Source organism: Ixodes scapularis, unplaced genomic scaffold (assembly GCF_016920785.2).
Source record: "Ixodes scapularis isolate PalLabHiFi unplaced genomic scaffold, ASM1692078v2 PGA_scaffold11__112_contigs__length_91849675, whole genome shotgun sequence".
Classification (NCBI taxonomy): Eukaryota; Metazoa; Arthropoda; class Arachnida; order Ixodida; family Ixodidae; genus Ixodes; species Ixodes scapularis.
The window spans coordinates 31305467-31321404 of record NW_024609837.1 but is presented as its reverse complement, the minus strand read 5'-3'; the positions used below and the strand labels follow the sequence as shown (position 1 = coordinate 31321404).

The window sequence follows — 15938 nt, the reverse complement described above, 5'->3', positions numbered from 1 at the left end:
CCGTTAAACCAGTTCAACGCTTGTTTGATAAGTTGCGACAAATAACGAGCGAGTAACACAGGTGCCACAGCACTGAGAAGGAAGGAGTATATTTACGATAAGAATCTGTAGCATATAACGGAAGAGGTTGCCTGCATTGCTGCAAACTAGTCGAGTGTGTTTTGGGGGGTCCTTATCACCTTCATAGTATGCATCTGGAATGTGCACGTCATATATTGAAATTTTACCAGCAGGAATTTGCAACTTCGGACACATTTTAATGGCCGAATCTTGCCAGCAGCCCAAAGGGTACCGAAGTCATAGCATCACAGATTTGTTAATCCGGAACACAGAACCAGTAAAGCATTGACTTCAAAGATATCCAGCAAATCTGTAATAGACTTATTCCTAAACTCAAAGTGCCTCATCGCAGCATAATGCTACATTTTGCGTTGTGGGAATCGGTGGGCAGCAAAATGCCCAAGTGCTCCACTACTGGCCCACAGATTCCCAGAATGCAATGCACACAGTTTTATGGAAGATTAACACCATACGCATATAATGAACAGGTTTATTTCAAACTTATGCTCTTTTTGAAAGATGCCTCATGGCATCTTTCAGAAAGAGCATAAGAATCTTTCAGTTCTCAGCGAGGACTGCCCGAAGCAGTCCTCGCTGAGAACACTTCTGTCAGTGTTTCAGAAAACAGACCAAAATTTCACTTAATATTCAAAGTGTGCTCACGTCCCAAAGCAAACCAAAGACAGCTCGACTCGGGCATCTTTTCTTTTTATTTTCATTCACACAAAAGCAGAAATGATCTGGACAGACTCGTGCACGGTCCATCCAAAAACTAGTGTCGATGAAGTGTCCCTACTTAAAAAAAATTAAAAATGCAATAAAAAAAAACAGGTCTAGCTCAGCATAATATACATAGATGGGGAAGAAAAAATAGAGGACGAGAAAGCAGGGAAATCCTGCTGCTTTTTCAGAAGGCTTTCCCCCTAACCGATTATATCACAACTGTCATGAACACGTGTAATGCGATGTAGTAATGTGCTACCGACCAAACGCCCACTCCAACGGAAGGAAAAAAATATCATCATCAGCAACGGTTTTGATCGGCTTTCAAGCACTCCTTAATTTCCCACCTTGCATCTTTGGCTTGCCACACAGACTAAAAAGACGACGAGACTACGGCACACCGGTGGCATCATCATCATCATCATCGTCATCAAAGACGGCGGGGGCAGAAGAGAACGTTTGTCACCAAAATGTGCGCGCTCTTCGGATGTGCCGTCGGCGTCAGCTAGAGCCGGTTCGGAAGTGTTCCTATTATTCACACTGCAGCAAACTGCGGCAACTTTTTTTTTTTTTTTTTTTCCATTTAAGAGAGAGACAGAGAGGCAGGCACTTTAGTTTCTCAGAATGCGGAACTGCGGTGCTAAGCACATCTTGCAGACGCGTGTCGCCGCCACGATGCGCGCTAGTTAACGCCACTTTGGGACTGTGTTCGGCGGCTTCTAAAAACCTAACGGGGCACGTTTAATGAACTGCGCACGTGCGTCTTTTTGTCCGTGCACGACCATTCTCTCTCTACCGCTGTCGCCTTCGAGCGGGGGAACGCCTAGGGGCATCTAAGCCGCATCCCTCCGTCAAGGCAACCGTACAAGCTCCTACTAAGACGAAGTAAAAAAAAAGCCTAAATAAACCTGCCCCCTACAAAGGAAAAAAAAAAAAAAAAAAAGCAGGTTTTTGCGCGCCATGGAGCACGCGACCAAAGGAAAGTCGACCCCGCTGGCACAAAGACAGTATTAAATACACCGGTATTGCGTTGTTCCAAGCGACGAGCAGTCGAAAAACAGCGGCCTTTAACAACTAAAAAAAACATTAGGAAAAGAAAACAAAACAGAGGGCAGAAAACTGCAAACAAAAGAAAAGATCCACCCTTTTGAATAGATTGTGCGGGCAAGTGTTTTTTTTTCTTCTTTTTCCTGCGACAGACACGTAGACGTTGACGCGACAGAATAAACGAGGGAAAAAAATTAAACGAATAAACAAAAAAAGCAGTGCATGAGATCAAGCCATTCATTCCATTGTGAGACACAGGTAACACGGCTTCCGGAAATCGGGGGTGTATTTATTTTTTTATGTTTTTTCTCTTCCGCGGCGCGCAAACAACCCCTCCCGCAAAAAATGACTAAGTACCGCGGAGGACAACACGATTCCGACCAGGCAGCGCCGCCGCGCGCTCGGCTGATGCCGCCGCGCCGTCGCTTTGCGGCGGTGGCGACCAAACTCCTTTCAACACACCCCCTTCTCCAACTTTCTCACAACAATCTTTCAAAAAAGCTGTTGGCTCCTGGCAATATCGACAAACAAGAAAAAAAGATCCATCAACCCCCAAGCGGAAAGGAGGAGGAAAAAAAAAAAATTCGACCAAACGCGGACGTGACAGAAAAGAAGAAAAAAGCGGAGGTGGGGGAGATGTCCTTGTGTTTGCTTCACCTATTATGTTTCTTATGTACAAGGTACAGATAAATGTATGATACAACAAACAGACAAACTGGCACGCTCGTCAGTGGTGGCAGGTAAAGCCAACCTCGCTACCGGGGGCGTCACGTACGGCCGCTGGAGGTGGGGGCGGGGATGGGGCGGGGGAGGGTATGTGTGACGTGGGGCAGCGATGAAGGGGGGGGGGGGGGGGGGGAGGCGCAAGGGGATCACAACCCCCACCAAAAGTTCGACCCCAAGCTAAGGAGCGCGACTTCTCCTTGTAACGCAAAACTCGGATAGGCAAGCTTCTCTTTTTCTTTTTGCACGTAGCTTCCTTTGCACACCTTCTCCCGAAGAAAAAAGAAAAACACAAGCAAAGAAAAAAACAAAACTATTCTTTACAATTTGTACATGATTATGGTTTCGTAGGCCCTCCTCAATTCTCCCGGTAAGTCAGATTCTTGCCGAGCTGTAGGCTCCGTCGTCTCCGTGACCTCTCCAGCCAACGAAGGCGTGCCGTGCAATCCGGCCCCCTCGAGACTCCCTCTCTACCTCCTAGCAGTGCCACCTCGGGCAGCACAAATCGCTTCCAAACGTATAAAAAAAAGAAAAAGAAAGAAAAAAAAATTTCAATAAAAGAAAAAAAGAACGAAGTAAAAACCTAACTCGCCAGCGAGCGTAAGTTTCTTTTTCACCCGAAAAACAATCCAGCAAACCCACTCCGACAAAAGGGAGGGCGGGGACCGCCAGGCTTCGGACTCGAAAGAGGGGTTACCGGTCTGCCGTCGGGGGACCACGGGAAATGAGTCCGGCCGTGGTGCACGCCCGCCACAGAAGTAGAGTTCATCCGCAGGGGCGAGAGAGACGGAGTTTGCCTCAACGACAATGTCGGCCACACCGCACGTAAAGCACAACGGCACGCGGAGGCAATCGACACGTTCCCCTCGCCAACCGTCCCCAACCCCGTTGTTGGCCTGCACCCCCCCCTCCACCAATCTGAGTCCGGCTCTTCTCCGAGACAGGGGTATAGAGCCTGCCCTTCGGCCTCTCGAGCGAGCCGACCTTGCGTGTTCCCAAGCCTCGACGTACGAACGCCGGCAGACGACGCCAAACCTCCTAATCACAGTGTGGAACCCTTAATGCCAGACGCCCTGCCAGGGACGTCTAATCGACCGTCGCAAACAGCTCGTCGCCGAACGCGCGTGCTTCGCCCCGTCGTCTGCAACTCGCGTGCGCACGCCGAGGCCTACGGCGTCGTCGGAGGGGGGCGCGCCCGTTCGGCGAAGGACGTCGCTCACGCCGCGTCGACGAAGCACCAAGAGCTCTTTGAGACAACGCAACCGAAGTGCGGAAAGAGCGCTCGACTAATCACGATCGGCGTCAAAAAAGGTGCTCGGCCGGCGTGACGCCGGCGCCGTCCGCGGCAAACATCCCCGTATCGCTCCGCAGGTCGTCGCGTCGCCGTCCGGCGCCAATAAATTAGAAGACGGAGGAGGTGGCGAGGGTGTTGTTGCTCCCGTCCATGACGACCAGCACGTTGAGGGTTGCCGGGGTGGTGGCAGGCGAGGGCAGGGAGGGGGGCCCCGGACGGGTGTGGCCTCCCCCGACGCTCTCCTTGGAGTCCGACGGAGAGGCCCACAGCAGCACCGCCTCCTGGTCTGGGGTCCCCGAGGCGGCCGTGGCCAGGGCCAGTCACTTCTGCCGCCCCAGCTTCTTTTTCTTCTTGAAGAAGCAGCAGCACCTAGGGGAGGGAGAGAGGGCTCGGTTGTGGGCACCTCACGGGTGGATGACGTTCGTGCATGATGTTTCGTGTTCTATGCAGTGAACGGTGTTTGTGTAGGCCAGCCAAGACGGCTTTACAAACGGGGGTACTTGTTATGTGGGAGCGCGGCGATCACATCACTTTTCCAATTACAATAAAGATTACGTTTGAGCGAAACAACGGGGAGGACAAAAACGGTCGACTTTATCCTTGGCAGTGCGGGCCTCTGCAACCACATCCTCTGGAAGCTAAGGTGGATATCAGCAGCAGTTGGTTCAGCCCGTCTAGTACAATTCTGCAGATGGAAACAGGTTCGGTTGCTAAAACATTTTTATTGATAAGCAGCGTCTTTACAGTTCAAGCGGCCCTAAAATGGCCATTTCTTGGCAAAAAGTATGTTTTTCAAATGTTGCAGTTTTGCCACCTCTAACTACAGTTTAAGCTCGTTATAACGGACCTTGATTTGGACCAAGATTTTGGTCTGTTGTTAGAAGAGTATGTTGTGTGCAGATATGAAGTTTAGTGAATGGTATGTAGAGAGAAACCAACCGGACTTCACAAATCGGTACGTTATATCCTAATGTCTGTTGTATCCAGGTCTGTTATAATGAGCTTAGACTGTATTAATGAGCAATATGGCAAAATTCGGCAAACTTCTGCGCGTTAATTATGGAGAAAATAAACAATTCAATACCTCTGCAGTGCTCTGAGGTGCGGCGCGCTTGCGAAAGACGAGGAAAGCACCATTTTTCCGATTTTTCGTACGGTACAGTGTTGTGTCCGCAAGGCTTAGCGTGGCGTTCATACTCTCGTTGGAAAGGTTGTTTCTCCGACTTTTTAGTAAAATAGTAAACACGGGTTGAGGTTATGTGTGCACAGAGAGGATCCCGTCACAAAAACTTCTTCCATGGAAAAAATCATAGGGAATTTGACGGAACTCGTCTTCTTATTGGCCAGAAAACCGAAATTAGAGCCACGACTGGTTTTCAGCCATCAAGTGATCATTCGTGACGGTCACACTTCAGACCACATCTTATCGTCAGATCTGCTACATCTAGCTTGTTTCACTCCAATCTTACTTATCTTTTTCCGTTCCAAACATGTTGCCAAGTAAAGCCTAAGTGCACGGGAGCTTCGGTAAGCGTTCTCAATTCATGAATTCGAGAGGCATAGCGGGTGGCCGATGTTCTAAAGGACCCGTCGGCGACGTCGCCCGAACCGTCGCGCCCGCCACCGTTTCCGGAAGCCTTTTCTTCTACGCCGCATCCCGAAAGTGGTTCAGCATTGAAGGAAGCAGATGAAGTTGATAACCTCCGAGAGGAAGATCATGCTTTTGGACCGATCTGCCGGCTTGCCAAAACCAACTGACGACGTTTGCAATGCGGCGCTCGACGGATATCGTTTCGTGGACGTCCCTGCCGTGAAGACATTGGTGAGTGCCTTGCTGTGTACCAACTGCTGTGGAAATGAACTGGACTTGAAGGAAAGTGGCGTTGAAGCCTATCTTCAGTTTGCTGTCGTGTGCGGAGCTTGCGGGGACATTGCGACGACGCCACAGTCGACGTCTGTCGGTGTGATCTGGTGCAGTGAGCTTCCCACGCGACTTTGAGTCGTCGCAAGGGACCACGGCATCAGCTTCACAAAGCTGAAGACCCTTTTAGGGGGCATGAATGCACTATCGTCGATGCATCTAAAGACCTATCAGAAGACTGCAGAGAAGGTGCAAGAAGCGTCCATGGCAGCAGCGCGTGACGTGAAGCAGGAGGCAGCGACCGCAGTGAGAGGAGCTCAGGTGTCCGAGGATAGAGAAGGCCGTGTCAACAACGCAGATGACTTGCTCAACGTCTGCGTCAGTTACGACGGTACCTGAAAGAAGCGTGGACACACCTGGAACTTTGGGGTTGGCGCAGTCATTGAAGTGATAACCGGTTTGGTGCTTGACTTCTCCGTTCACAGCAAGTACTGTCACGGATGCAACCTGGGCCCAAAGAGGGATGCAGAAGGCTACCAGGCCTGGGTGGAGTCTCATAAAGATGTTTGTCAGAAGAACTTTGGAGGATCGTCAAATGCTATCGAGGTTGTGGCTGCAGGAATAATCTTCAGCAGATCTTTGGAGCTACACAAGCTGCAGTATGTCACCATGCTAAGTGATGCTGACAGCAAGGCGTTTACGCACGTTGCTGGTCTTGGCCTCTATAACGAGGACATCCAGAAGGACGACTGTGTCGACCATGTGGCTTAAAGGATGTACAGTGGCATGGAAAAGTTGAACAGCAATAAAGACTTTGGAAGGAAGAGGAAGTTGATCAACCTCATGATGCGAAAGCTAAACTTTTTTGCGACTGCTCTGAAAGACAATGCTCCTGGCGACACCAAAATGTAGAAAGGTGTGTACGCTCTAGCACTCGTACTCATAATCTACCGATGAAGCACCACGGCATGCAGCTTGATCTAGCAGAGAAGACTCATGGTGCCACTACAATTGCCACAACGCACTGGTTGCTGCTGGAAAACCGTCTGTGCCACGTCCACATCGCTCAGCCTTCACGGGGGACACTGCAAAGGAGCTGGTACCCATCTACAGCCGGCTATCCGATCAGAGCCTGCTTCAAAGGTGCTGCAGAATGAAGACTCAGAACGTGAATGAGTCATTCAACGTGCTCATCTGGAAGAGGTGCCCGAAGACGGAATTCGCATCGCTGAGGGCAGTGGAGACTGCTGTGGTTATGGCTGTTCTCAAATACAGCTTGGGGCCTAAGGGCTTTGAGAGGGTCCTCAGGATGGGCATGTGCCCCAGAAGCCACCACAAGGTGCACACCAGGAAGGCAACCAAACAGAAGATCCTGAAGGCCAAGGTGAAGGCACTGGACACCTCTTAGACTGCCTAGAAACGTCGCAAGCTGCGACGTTTCTGGGCAGTCCAAGACACGTGCCACGACTGAGCGCTCTGCAGCCATTCACTTCCAAGGGCCGCACGAGCCTAGTGTACCGGCGCATTTGACGATGCTCGTAAGACAAACGCGAGCACACGAAGGGTCTCGGGGTGTGGGTACTCACTTGGTGTCCGAGACCACCTCGACCTCCACAGGCAGCGCGATGGGGGTGTTGGAGTGGCCCGTGGTGGGGTCGTCGTTGGCCAGGTCCCCGTTGGTGGAGCTCACCACCTGCACCGAGCCCTGGGGGGGCCCCGGCTGGCCCAGCTTCTCGGCAAGCAGCGTGTTGCCCGCCTGGCGAGGGTTGCCCCCGCCCTGGTCCAGCCAGGCGTTTTTCTGGGGGTTGGACTGCAACAGGGGGGCACCTCAGTGAGCACGCCCTTTCACCGACCGTTCTTGGCTGGACGTTTGCTAACCGGACCATTCTTACCCGGGACATTTATAATTGGACCGCTCTCCAATTATCAATGGCCCGGGTAAGAATGGTAAAAATTAACGGTCAAGTTTTTTTTCCCAAAATGTATTGCTCAGTGGTAGGGTTTTGTTTCCAGAAAGAATAGCGCGAAGAGAATGTCAATGCACATGCTTTTTCTTCGTTATTATCTAGCGGGAGCTTGCAAAATACCCGCAAGCTGTTTGGGTTTAGAAGCATCAAACAAAAATATTGAAGGCAAAAAGTTGTCACCTGTCTCCCGTTTGATTTGATTTTGGCACATCCGCTTCCGCAACATTCCGGTGACTTCGGATTCCAAACCGGAGGCAATTTACAAAGCTTCTCCGTCCGATGGTAAGCCCTAATCCTCCGAATTAAATTCTAAGAAGTGTCGAAAGTTTGAAAGTCTGCAGCCAGAGCAGCCGACATGCAAAGCGGCCGTCTCCCTCACTCATGTCACGTGCGCAAAGCGTCTAATTTCAAAAACTGGTATGTATAGCCGCAGGAAAGTGAAAGCACCATGTAAATATAAATTCCAAAATCGCCAAAGACATAACAGATAACAACAACTCCCACAATGTGTGTGCACATTTTCGCCTTTAGGTGGGCACTCTCAAATCTGCAATCGCCGCAGTGCATTTGAGGCGACGACCATCAAAGGGTTAATCGAACAGTTCTGAACAGGATTGTTCTAAAATGGACCGATCCCAACCAGACAGTTCATAACCGAACAGTTTTTATCTCGTTCACTCTCACACTGGAGAGTTGTTAACTAGATTGTTCTTACTGGACTGTTCTTAATCAAGCTGCTCCCGAGAAGGGCCTCGCCACAGAGCCCCTTCCGTAAAATAAAACCCGAAAGAAACAAAAGGAAATTAACTTCCAACCCCACACATGAGCAAGGCGGCCCCCCTCCCTTCCCCCCTCAAGATCATCCTTTCATACCTTTAACTGTGCCAAATGAAAAGAAGCTGCCTCTGGTCTATCTGCAGTTTTTACAGCACAAGTGCAACGAAGAAACATCAAACCGGCACATAACACATCACCCACCTAAAAATCCCAGGACTTGGGGATGAAAACAACCAAAACAGATAACTTTGCCGTAGAACTAGAAACATGCAGTACAGTATAAAGTCGTTACAACAGACATTTAAATATAACATACTGCTTCTTGAAGTTCGGTTAGTTTTCCTATCTGTACTGCTGGTTACACTTCATATCTGCATACAGCATACTTCGTTTACAACAGACTGAAGTCTTGGTCACTGTCAAGGTCTGTTATAATGAATTTAGAATGTAGTGAATCTTTCAGTTGTGCACCCCAGTTGCACAAGCAATGCCCGTGGGAACTTCAAATGTGCACCACAAGACCAGAATCGGCCACCAGCAAAGTATCTGAGTCTGCTTTTCAATGAATGCCCACACACATACAATAACCTAGCAAAACGCCTACAAGCGGTATATCCTTATTAATTTTTATTTTATTTTTAGAATACAAGCACTTTGCTGTCTGAAAGTGCAACTACATTATAGTTCCACTGACCATCGGGTCTTGCCTACAAGCACCCTCATGCTTTTGTGTTCCTGGGCAATATGAAGTATTCATTATTCACAGTACTACAAGTAGTTTGTATCTCTTTTATGTTACCACACAGCGAACATGTAAAGAGTGATACAGACTAGCATTGGCACAAACAAGTAATCGCCAGCTATTCCCACTTGTTTCTCACAACTGAGATGCATTCACTGAGATGACAGGTGCACTGGAATTATTACATTTCAAGTACAAATCCAGGAGGTAAAATAATGTTAAAAAATACCAAAATACCCCGTAACATAGAAACGCGTCAAAAGGATGGCAATGCCGTGTTTGTGCCAAGAGTGTTGTGCAGTGCACTACTTACGTGGAGGTTCATTACAACAAATGAGCCAGAACAAGAATGGCACTAGAGATGCCGTTTTAAAGCAGTACCTCCTTAACACATGCATCATTCCAACCTTTCATCCAGACGAACGAATCCACAACACGACACCTTTAGTCACTGTTAGCACCGCACCCGCCGCGAAACCACCACCGCCACCCCTGCCGCGAGAGCATCGGAATTACAGCTAAGGCAAACCATCCACCTACACCCAAAACCAACCCCGCTTGGCTTCTCATTGCTGCCCAGGCTTAAGGAATAAAAATCAAAATCCAAAAAACAGAAAACTCAAGCAGGACACGAGAGTAGCAGAAGAGCCAAAGGGAGGGCATCCGGATGCAGTCAACAGCCGAGCAAAGCGCCGCACCCGTGCAACAAAAAAGAAAAAAGAAAGGCATTACCGAAACGCAAATCCGTCCATGCGCAAAACGACAGAAACGAACACTGATGAGAGAACGAAACAGGGGCAGTTAAAAGGAGTCGTTCCCACTCAGCAGGCAGCAACAGATTTCTCGAAAGGGTCACACCGGGAGAGTGAATCAAAGAGGCAGGCACGAGCAGAAAGAACAAAGAAAGACGGCGAGGGTATGCCGCCTGGGACGCGTCTCCGACTGGTGCGTTTGGAGTCCTGTTTCGCCCACGCATCCAAAAATGGTCCCAAAGTGGCCACGAACGACGCCGCAAAATCCAGAGTATCATGCTGTCAGACGTCGCAATCCCTGCGGTCAGACGTAGGAGCTGTGGCAAAAAGCACGAGTGAACGCTAGTGTTGCTCGTGTTCTTGGCCCTCGGCGCCTGGCGTACAGATTACGTGCCGTGATCCATACGCCGGGAGTTGCTCAGACGCACTCATTAATTTTGTTTCTCGTGACCACTACCGAGGAATTATTCGCAGCTTCCGGTCGGCCATTCAAATTTGCGAACGTGCCCCGGAAACCGCCCAGCCCGCTTACGGCCAATGGCGCCTCCTCGTCCGCCTCCTATACTTCCGAATGGCCAAGCTCTCCCCATTCATAGTTCTGGCCGCCGGCGCCGGCGACAGTTTTACGACGTCGTCGGGCAAAAGCTGAGGGGCCACTTTTTTTCGGATGCAGCAAGCACGTCGGTCGGCGACGCTTTCCAGGCGCCATAGCCGAGGGAAGAGAGAAAGGGAAGGAGGGAAAGGGGCGGGGCTGGTCCCTTCTCTCACCCGAGCATTGGTCGTTATGTGCCTCTCCCTGTTTGGGGAAACGATGACCTCCTGACCGGTCTGCAGCGACCCCACCGGGGTGGACTGAAACAGCAACGCCGAAGAGGACCCCGTCTTAGACGAGGACGCACGCACGCCGACGCCAGTCTCGGCTTGGCTGCCGCGTGCTCGCGAATGGAGGCCGGTTTGGACGGAGCCTACGCAACGCCGCCGAGGACGTAGCGACCGCCTCGAGAAGTGGTCGGCATGAGGTTACAGATGCAGTGACGTCAAGCCTTGCATGGTAATAGAGCTCCGTTTTCTTTCCTCGTGCCGACAGCTTGGCTGATCCACCCTTTTCCAAACAGGCGCTGTTGCCTGGACGCGTGGCTACTTTCGAGATTGAGTGGGAACAAAACGGCGCGCTCGCGAGGCCTCTTCTACCCGTTCGACACCCGAGATAATAGCTATATCCTTTTGGACCACTGAGATGTAGTGACCTAAATACCGCTCCCCCCAAACTTCGCTTTTGTCCCCGTTGTGGTTTATTTTTGTCCCCGAGGTCGACACAAAAGAGCCATCTTCCTTCTCTGCTCGGCCAAAGAGGGGAAGGGTACTAAATCCGTGTACTCTCGAACCAATAGTTCTAATAATGGTGGTTAAATCCTTTTGGCAAGTCACAACCGACATCCTTTCAGATGCCCTACCAAGTACGATTGATCTGGACTGCACTTAAAGCTACGGGGCACCCGCTAATTTCGAGAGTCATTACGAGTATGCGATTGCATGTGCACTAGGTATTTCTTCATTGGGTCAGGGAGGGTCCCTGCCCAGTCCAACTTACAAACACTTTGATATCCACTAACATATCACCCATCTACCCCGGTCGTAACAAATTCCTACGGCTGCACTCACTGCACCAGTCTTACATGGCTGGGGCAGCCCTCACGTCACAGTGCAACAAACTTTTAACTCGGCTACGGTCGGCAATGACTTGTACGACGAGCAGACAGGCCAGAAATTATGAGAGAATGCACCTTATGGCATTACGAGAGAAATGTGCACAGACTACCCGTGAACAAGCTCGTTTCTTACGAGATGCCGATGACGAAAGTCGGTGGGCTCGTTTAGAAGCAAAAAAAAAGCTCTCAGTGAAAAAGAGAGTTAAAGGGCGCACCAGTCAAAGCACAACGCATCAGAGCCTCGAAAATGTGCGTGAGGTCATGCTGTGGCACCGAGTGTACTAGACGACACCCAACCGGCAGAAGCACCCCCTCGTGTCAAAAAATGTCTAAAAGAAAGCTCAAGCAAGGGTGCTAGATCTGAAGGCGATAGAGAAAAGCGTCGAGCCAGACGTCGCACCCCAAACACCCGCCTCTCGTAGGATTCTCAAGCACACAAGCTACCCAGCCACACAAATAGCTTCTAGCCACCTGGAAAGTGAGCTTCTCCTTCGACGTAGGCTTTTAGCAGACGGACGAGGTGCTGCGGCAGTATCCGTCGGCCATCTAGACGACTAGTAGAACTTTCGACGGTCGTTTAAACGGCCGACGCAATCGGGCGAAGTAACCATTAAAGCGTCAAACGGCTTCCTTGCCACTGGCTGCGTCCACCTCGGGGAAATCTACTAGGGCCAGCCACTAGAGATCTGGGCAGAAAACACTAGGGACGTCAGAGGCCTAGATCTAACCCCCAACCAAACTCCCCTACGCTTCTGGGCGGATGCAACTAAGACTAGCTAGCCCGGTACAAACCTGACTGGACTGATCTTCGTCGGAGGGACGCGCTAGTTTCAGCTGCCTCATCTGGAAAAAGTTGGGAGGCTGGTACCCCTCCCCTCGGCGCAGGTGGGAGAGGAGGAGGGAGAGACAAGAAAGAGAGAGAAAGACGCCGTGGGGACGACAGTCAGGCCACGCCACCGTCCTTGCAGGAACCGAACGTCACGTACGAGGGAGACAGCGCTATGTCGAAGCACGGTGTAGATGCATCCCTTGCCTTCAAGACGACACCTTGCGGTACTGAGTGTCTTTTGCCGCTTGCGGTAGTTAAATCGCGTCCCTTTCCCGCGTAACGCCTACTGCCCTGAGAGGGCATACCAATAGGTTCTGGCATATTGCAAAAACAAACATGGCACTTAGTTTCGAACTGAATCTATGGTTCCACAGATGTTTGAAGTGAGAGACCGCCAATAGAACAGCCACCGCCAATCCAAGCATATCCCCTCAAGGGGTCCACATCCTGTGGCTCCAGCCAAATGTTTAAAATGATTTCTATTCTTCACCCAAAACTATAGCACTTGATGGCATCATCCAGGGTGACTGGACAGCTCCACATACCTCTTCGGCCCATTTTAAAAGGTTTGGGATGAGATGATGTAAACCAAATCAGGTCCCGACTAGCCCAAACCCCCAGAAACAACAAAGCAACGGGCAATTACAATGCAAAACTTCCAAAGCACAGTAGGAGCAGCTAAAAGCAGTTCAAGACAAGCTATTTTAACTGTAAAATCAACTGTTAAAGGGGTTGTGAAAAAGAAAAAACCTATGGATTTTCTGCTTGCGCAGAGCAGCTTCAGCAATGGCCAACATGTCTTGGCTCAAACTTTGGAGGCAGTTGCCTTCTAATTTTCCTAAATTCATTCGCAAAACTTTGCCGAGTTATAGCATGTTCTTAAATCTTGCAGTTTACTTCTCAAAACCAGCGCTTCTAGAGTTCAAATGGCCGTAGCCACTCATGCCACTTTCTGTTGGTTATGTTCCACACCACCAAGGGGGTTTTAGCAGGTTGGCAATTCTTTGAGTTAATTTGTTTATTGTATCCATAATAGAAACAAAAGAACATCTATAAACATGGGTGCGAAAAAAAGAAAACAAATAGTAGACAGGAATCGAACCAATCACTGGTTTCCCTTCCCCCACTGGCTCAAAAGAACCCATTTGTGTTACCCTAATCACATAGCAAACTTTTACAGTTCCTTTCTTTCAACTGCTGCTGACCACGTGACTTGATGTGACATTTTTTACGAACTGAGGCAGTGACGTTAAAACCGCGCACAAAAAAAAAAAGTTAGTAAGAAGCTGGAGGAATAAGCAGATATTCAAAAATTGCTAGGGCCTAGAATTTACATTCAACGAAATGAATTGCACAAACAATTCACAACCCCTCTAACAAAAGGAATCCTCGACGCTGTTCCGCCGCAAATGCAAGCCAAATTCCCTGAACACGCCTGCTACTCACGCGCGCTAGTGAGGTTACAGTGTCGCTCAGGGCGATGGATGAGCTTGTGCTCAAAGATTAAGCTTCGCTCGCACTTGTGCTCGAATGGGGCGTGCAAGCTTTCAGCTTTTCAAATGCGTAGTTCAAAAGGCATCAAAAGGGAGCCAAATAGAAAAAAAGCAGCCTTCCAGTTCTGCACTATCACTACTCAAAGACGTGATTCCCACCTCGGTCATGACGTGAACCGCCTTCAGGAAGCGACCCAACGAGTTTGTTGGGACTAGAAAGCGAACCTGCCAAAGAGTTAGTGCCCCAGTCTCACTCGTGGGTTCCATAGGTTTGGCTCGAAAGAAAAGGGCTCAGCAAGAAGAGACAGCATCTCCTGGCACACATGACTCAAAACGGAGGAAGGAAGCAAGCCACAGTGGCAGACTAGCGCAGAAAAATGTAGAAAGATAGCCCCGTGCCCAAACAAACCACTCCATTTACTTTGCGAGAGTCGCCCCCCCGCCCCCCCCCCGCCCCCCCCCCCCCCCCTAAATGGGTCATGTAAGTCGAACCAAGGAAGGGCTAAAAGCGTCGATAACTCTGGCAGCAACTTGGCTATACTTCTGCTCTCAAAATCACTACTTGTTTTTTTTTTCTTGTTTTTTTTCCTTCTTATTTGCAGCCTTACCTGACCTGAAACAGCCAGCATGTAGCTAGGATTCCGTGTTTTCAGAGTCTTGCCCAAAATTCGGAGCGTATTTCTGGTCAATTCCCAAATCTCTAAAATGCGGAGTTTAATTTTGCAGTGTTTCCTATTTCTAAAAAAATAAAAATAAATAATATTTGGGTGGAAACGTGTGCTAGATTCGAAAGAATACACAATTGTATCAAATAATATTTCTTCTGGCATGGTTGGCATAGACACCCTTGCCTTTGGCAATACTAATGTCCCAGGACAAAAACTTGCAAACCTCCTTCTATGAAATCTCTTTGGTTCATAGTGTTCACTAAAAAAACACAACACCTCCTACCTCTAAGAAGCACGAAAAGTATGGTCCAAACTGGATATTCGAACCGTAGCTTTTGTCGTGACCCGGAAGTAACACAACAACCTGTTGTCCGAAATGAACCTTCACGAGATATAAAGGGTCGATGATGTCCACGAACCGAGATTTTCAAGGAAAAACTGGGGTGTTATTTTCTCAGGACCACTGGCCCTCTGCGCCGACAAAACTTGATGGTAGAATAGTCTTTTATTTTTGCACTGGGACATAGAAATTCAGAGCTTATCGGATAAATCCGAGTTGACAAAAATTTCCCCGGCGGGAGTTCTTTTGATTTATCTGAAAACACGGTTTCCTACATGTAGCCAACTCCCAGAGGCAAAACCGGAGCATAGAGTATTAAATGACCCATACTGTTGGTGCCATAACAAAAGTGGTTACAAAGATCAGCTACACAAATGGTTTGCTGTTAAAAGATTACTACCAAACCCTTCCTGTATTGAGCAAAGTTAGGTTAAACAGGGAGTCGAGTGTCTTTGCCTGCTGGTAAGGATGAGTAGATGCAACAGCAGAGTGCTTCAGTTTACTTACAGTAGAATTTCAACTTAATCTGCAACACGTAAATACTTCTACGAGGTGCAATCAAAAAGTTTTGAAACTGATTTCGTACGTAAGAAGAGAGCGCAGCACGGTGATGCGTGCACAGCAGTGGAAGGCAGAGACCTTCACGTTTCATTATGCAAAAGGGCGTCACAATGTGAACACTGGGAGCTACGAAACACGAGTTTGCCTGACCATGTGCACGGACGAGGACAAACATAGAATTTGCATTGAACTCGGCAAATCTGGAGTAGTGACGTTTTAAATGATTCAGCGGGCTTATGGCGAAAAAGCAGTGACTTTTGCAAGGTGTTTTAGTGGCACTTGTGCTTCAAGAATGGCAGAGCATCGCTGGAAGATGGAGAGGGGTAGGGCGACCTTTTCTTACATCTCTCCGTCTTCCAGGAATGCTCTGCCATTCTCGAAGCACAAGTGCC

At 49.3% G+C, this 15938-nt stretch overlaps 1 protein-coding gene across 6 annotated transcripts in view; it reads right to left on the bottom strand.

The window, feature by feature from the left end:
- Nucleotides 1–752: 752 nt before the first annotated feature.
- Nucleotides 753–15938, bottom strand: part of LOC8033234 (casein kinase I) — a 48017-nt gene continuing 32831 nt past the window's right edge. For 3 of the 6 annotated variants that reach the window (XM_040503570.2, XM_029979910.4, XM_042288873.1), the window contains 3 exons: nucleotides 10715–10798; nucleotides 7295–7518; nucleotides 753–4216 (listed from right to left, as the gene is read on the bottom strand). In XM_040503570.2, the coding sequence (XP_040359504.1) occupies nucleotides 4168–4216; nucleotides 7295–7518; nucleotides 10715–10798 (357 nt within the window). In that variant the 3' untranslated portion in view covers nucleotides 753–4167. The remainder of the gene's footprint in view (nucleotides 4217–7294; nucleotides 7519–10714; nucleotides 10799–15938) is intronic. The other 3 variants (XM_040503571.2, XM_029979911.4, XM_042288874.1) reach the window with 1 other exon arrangement.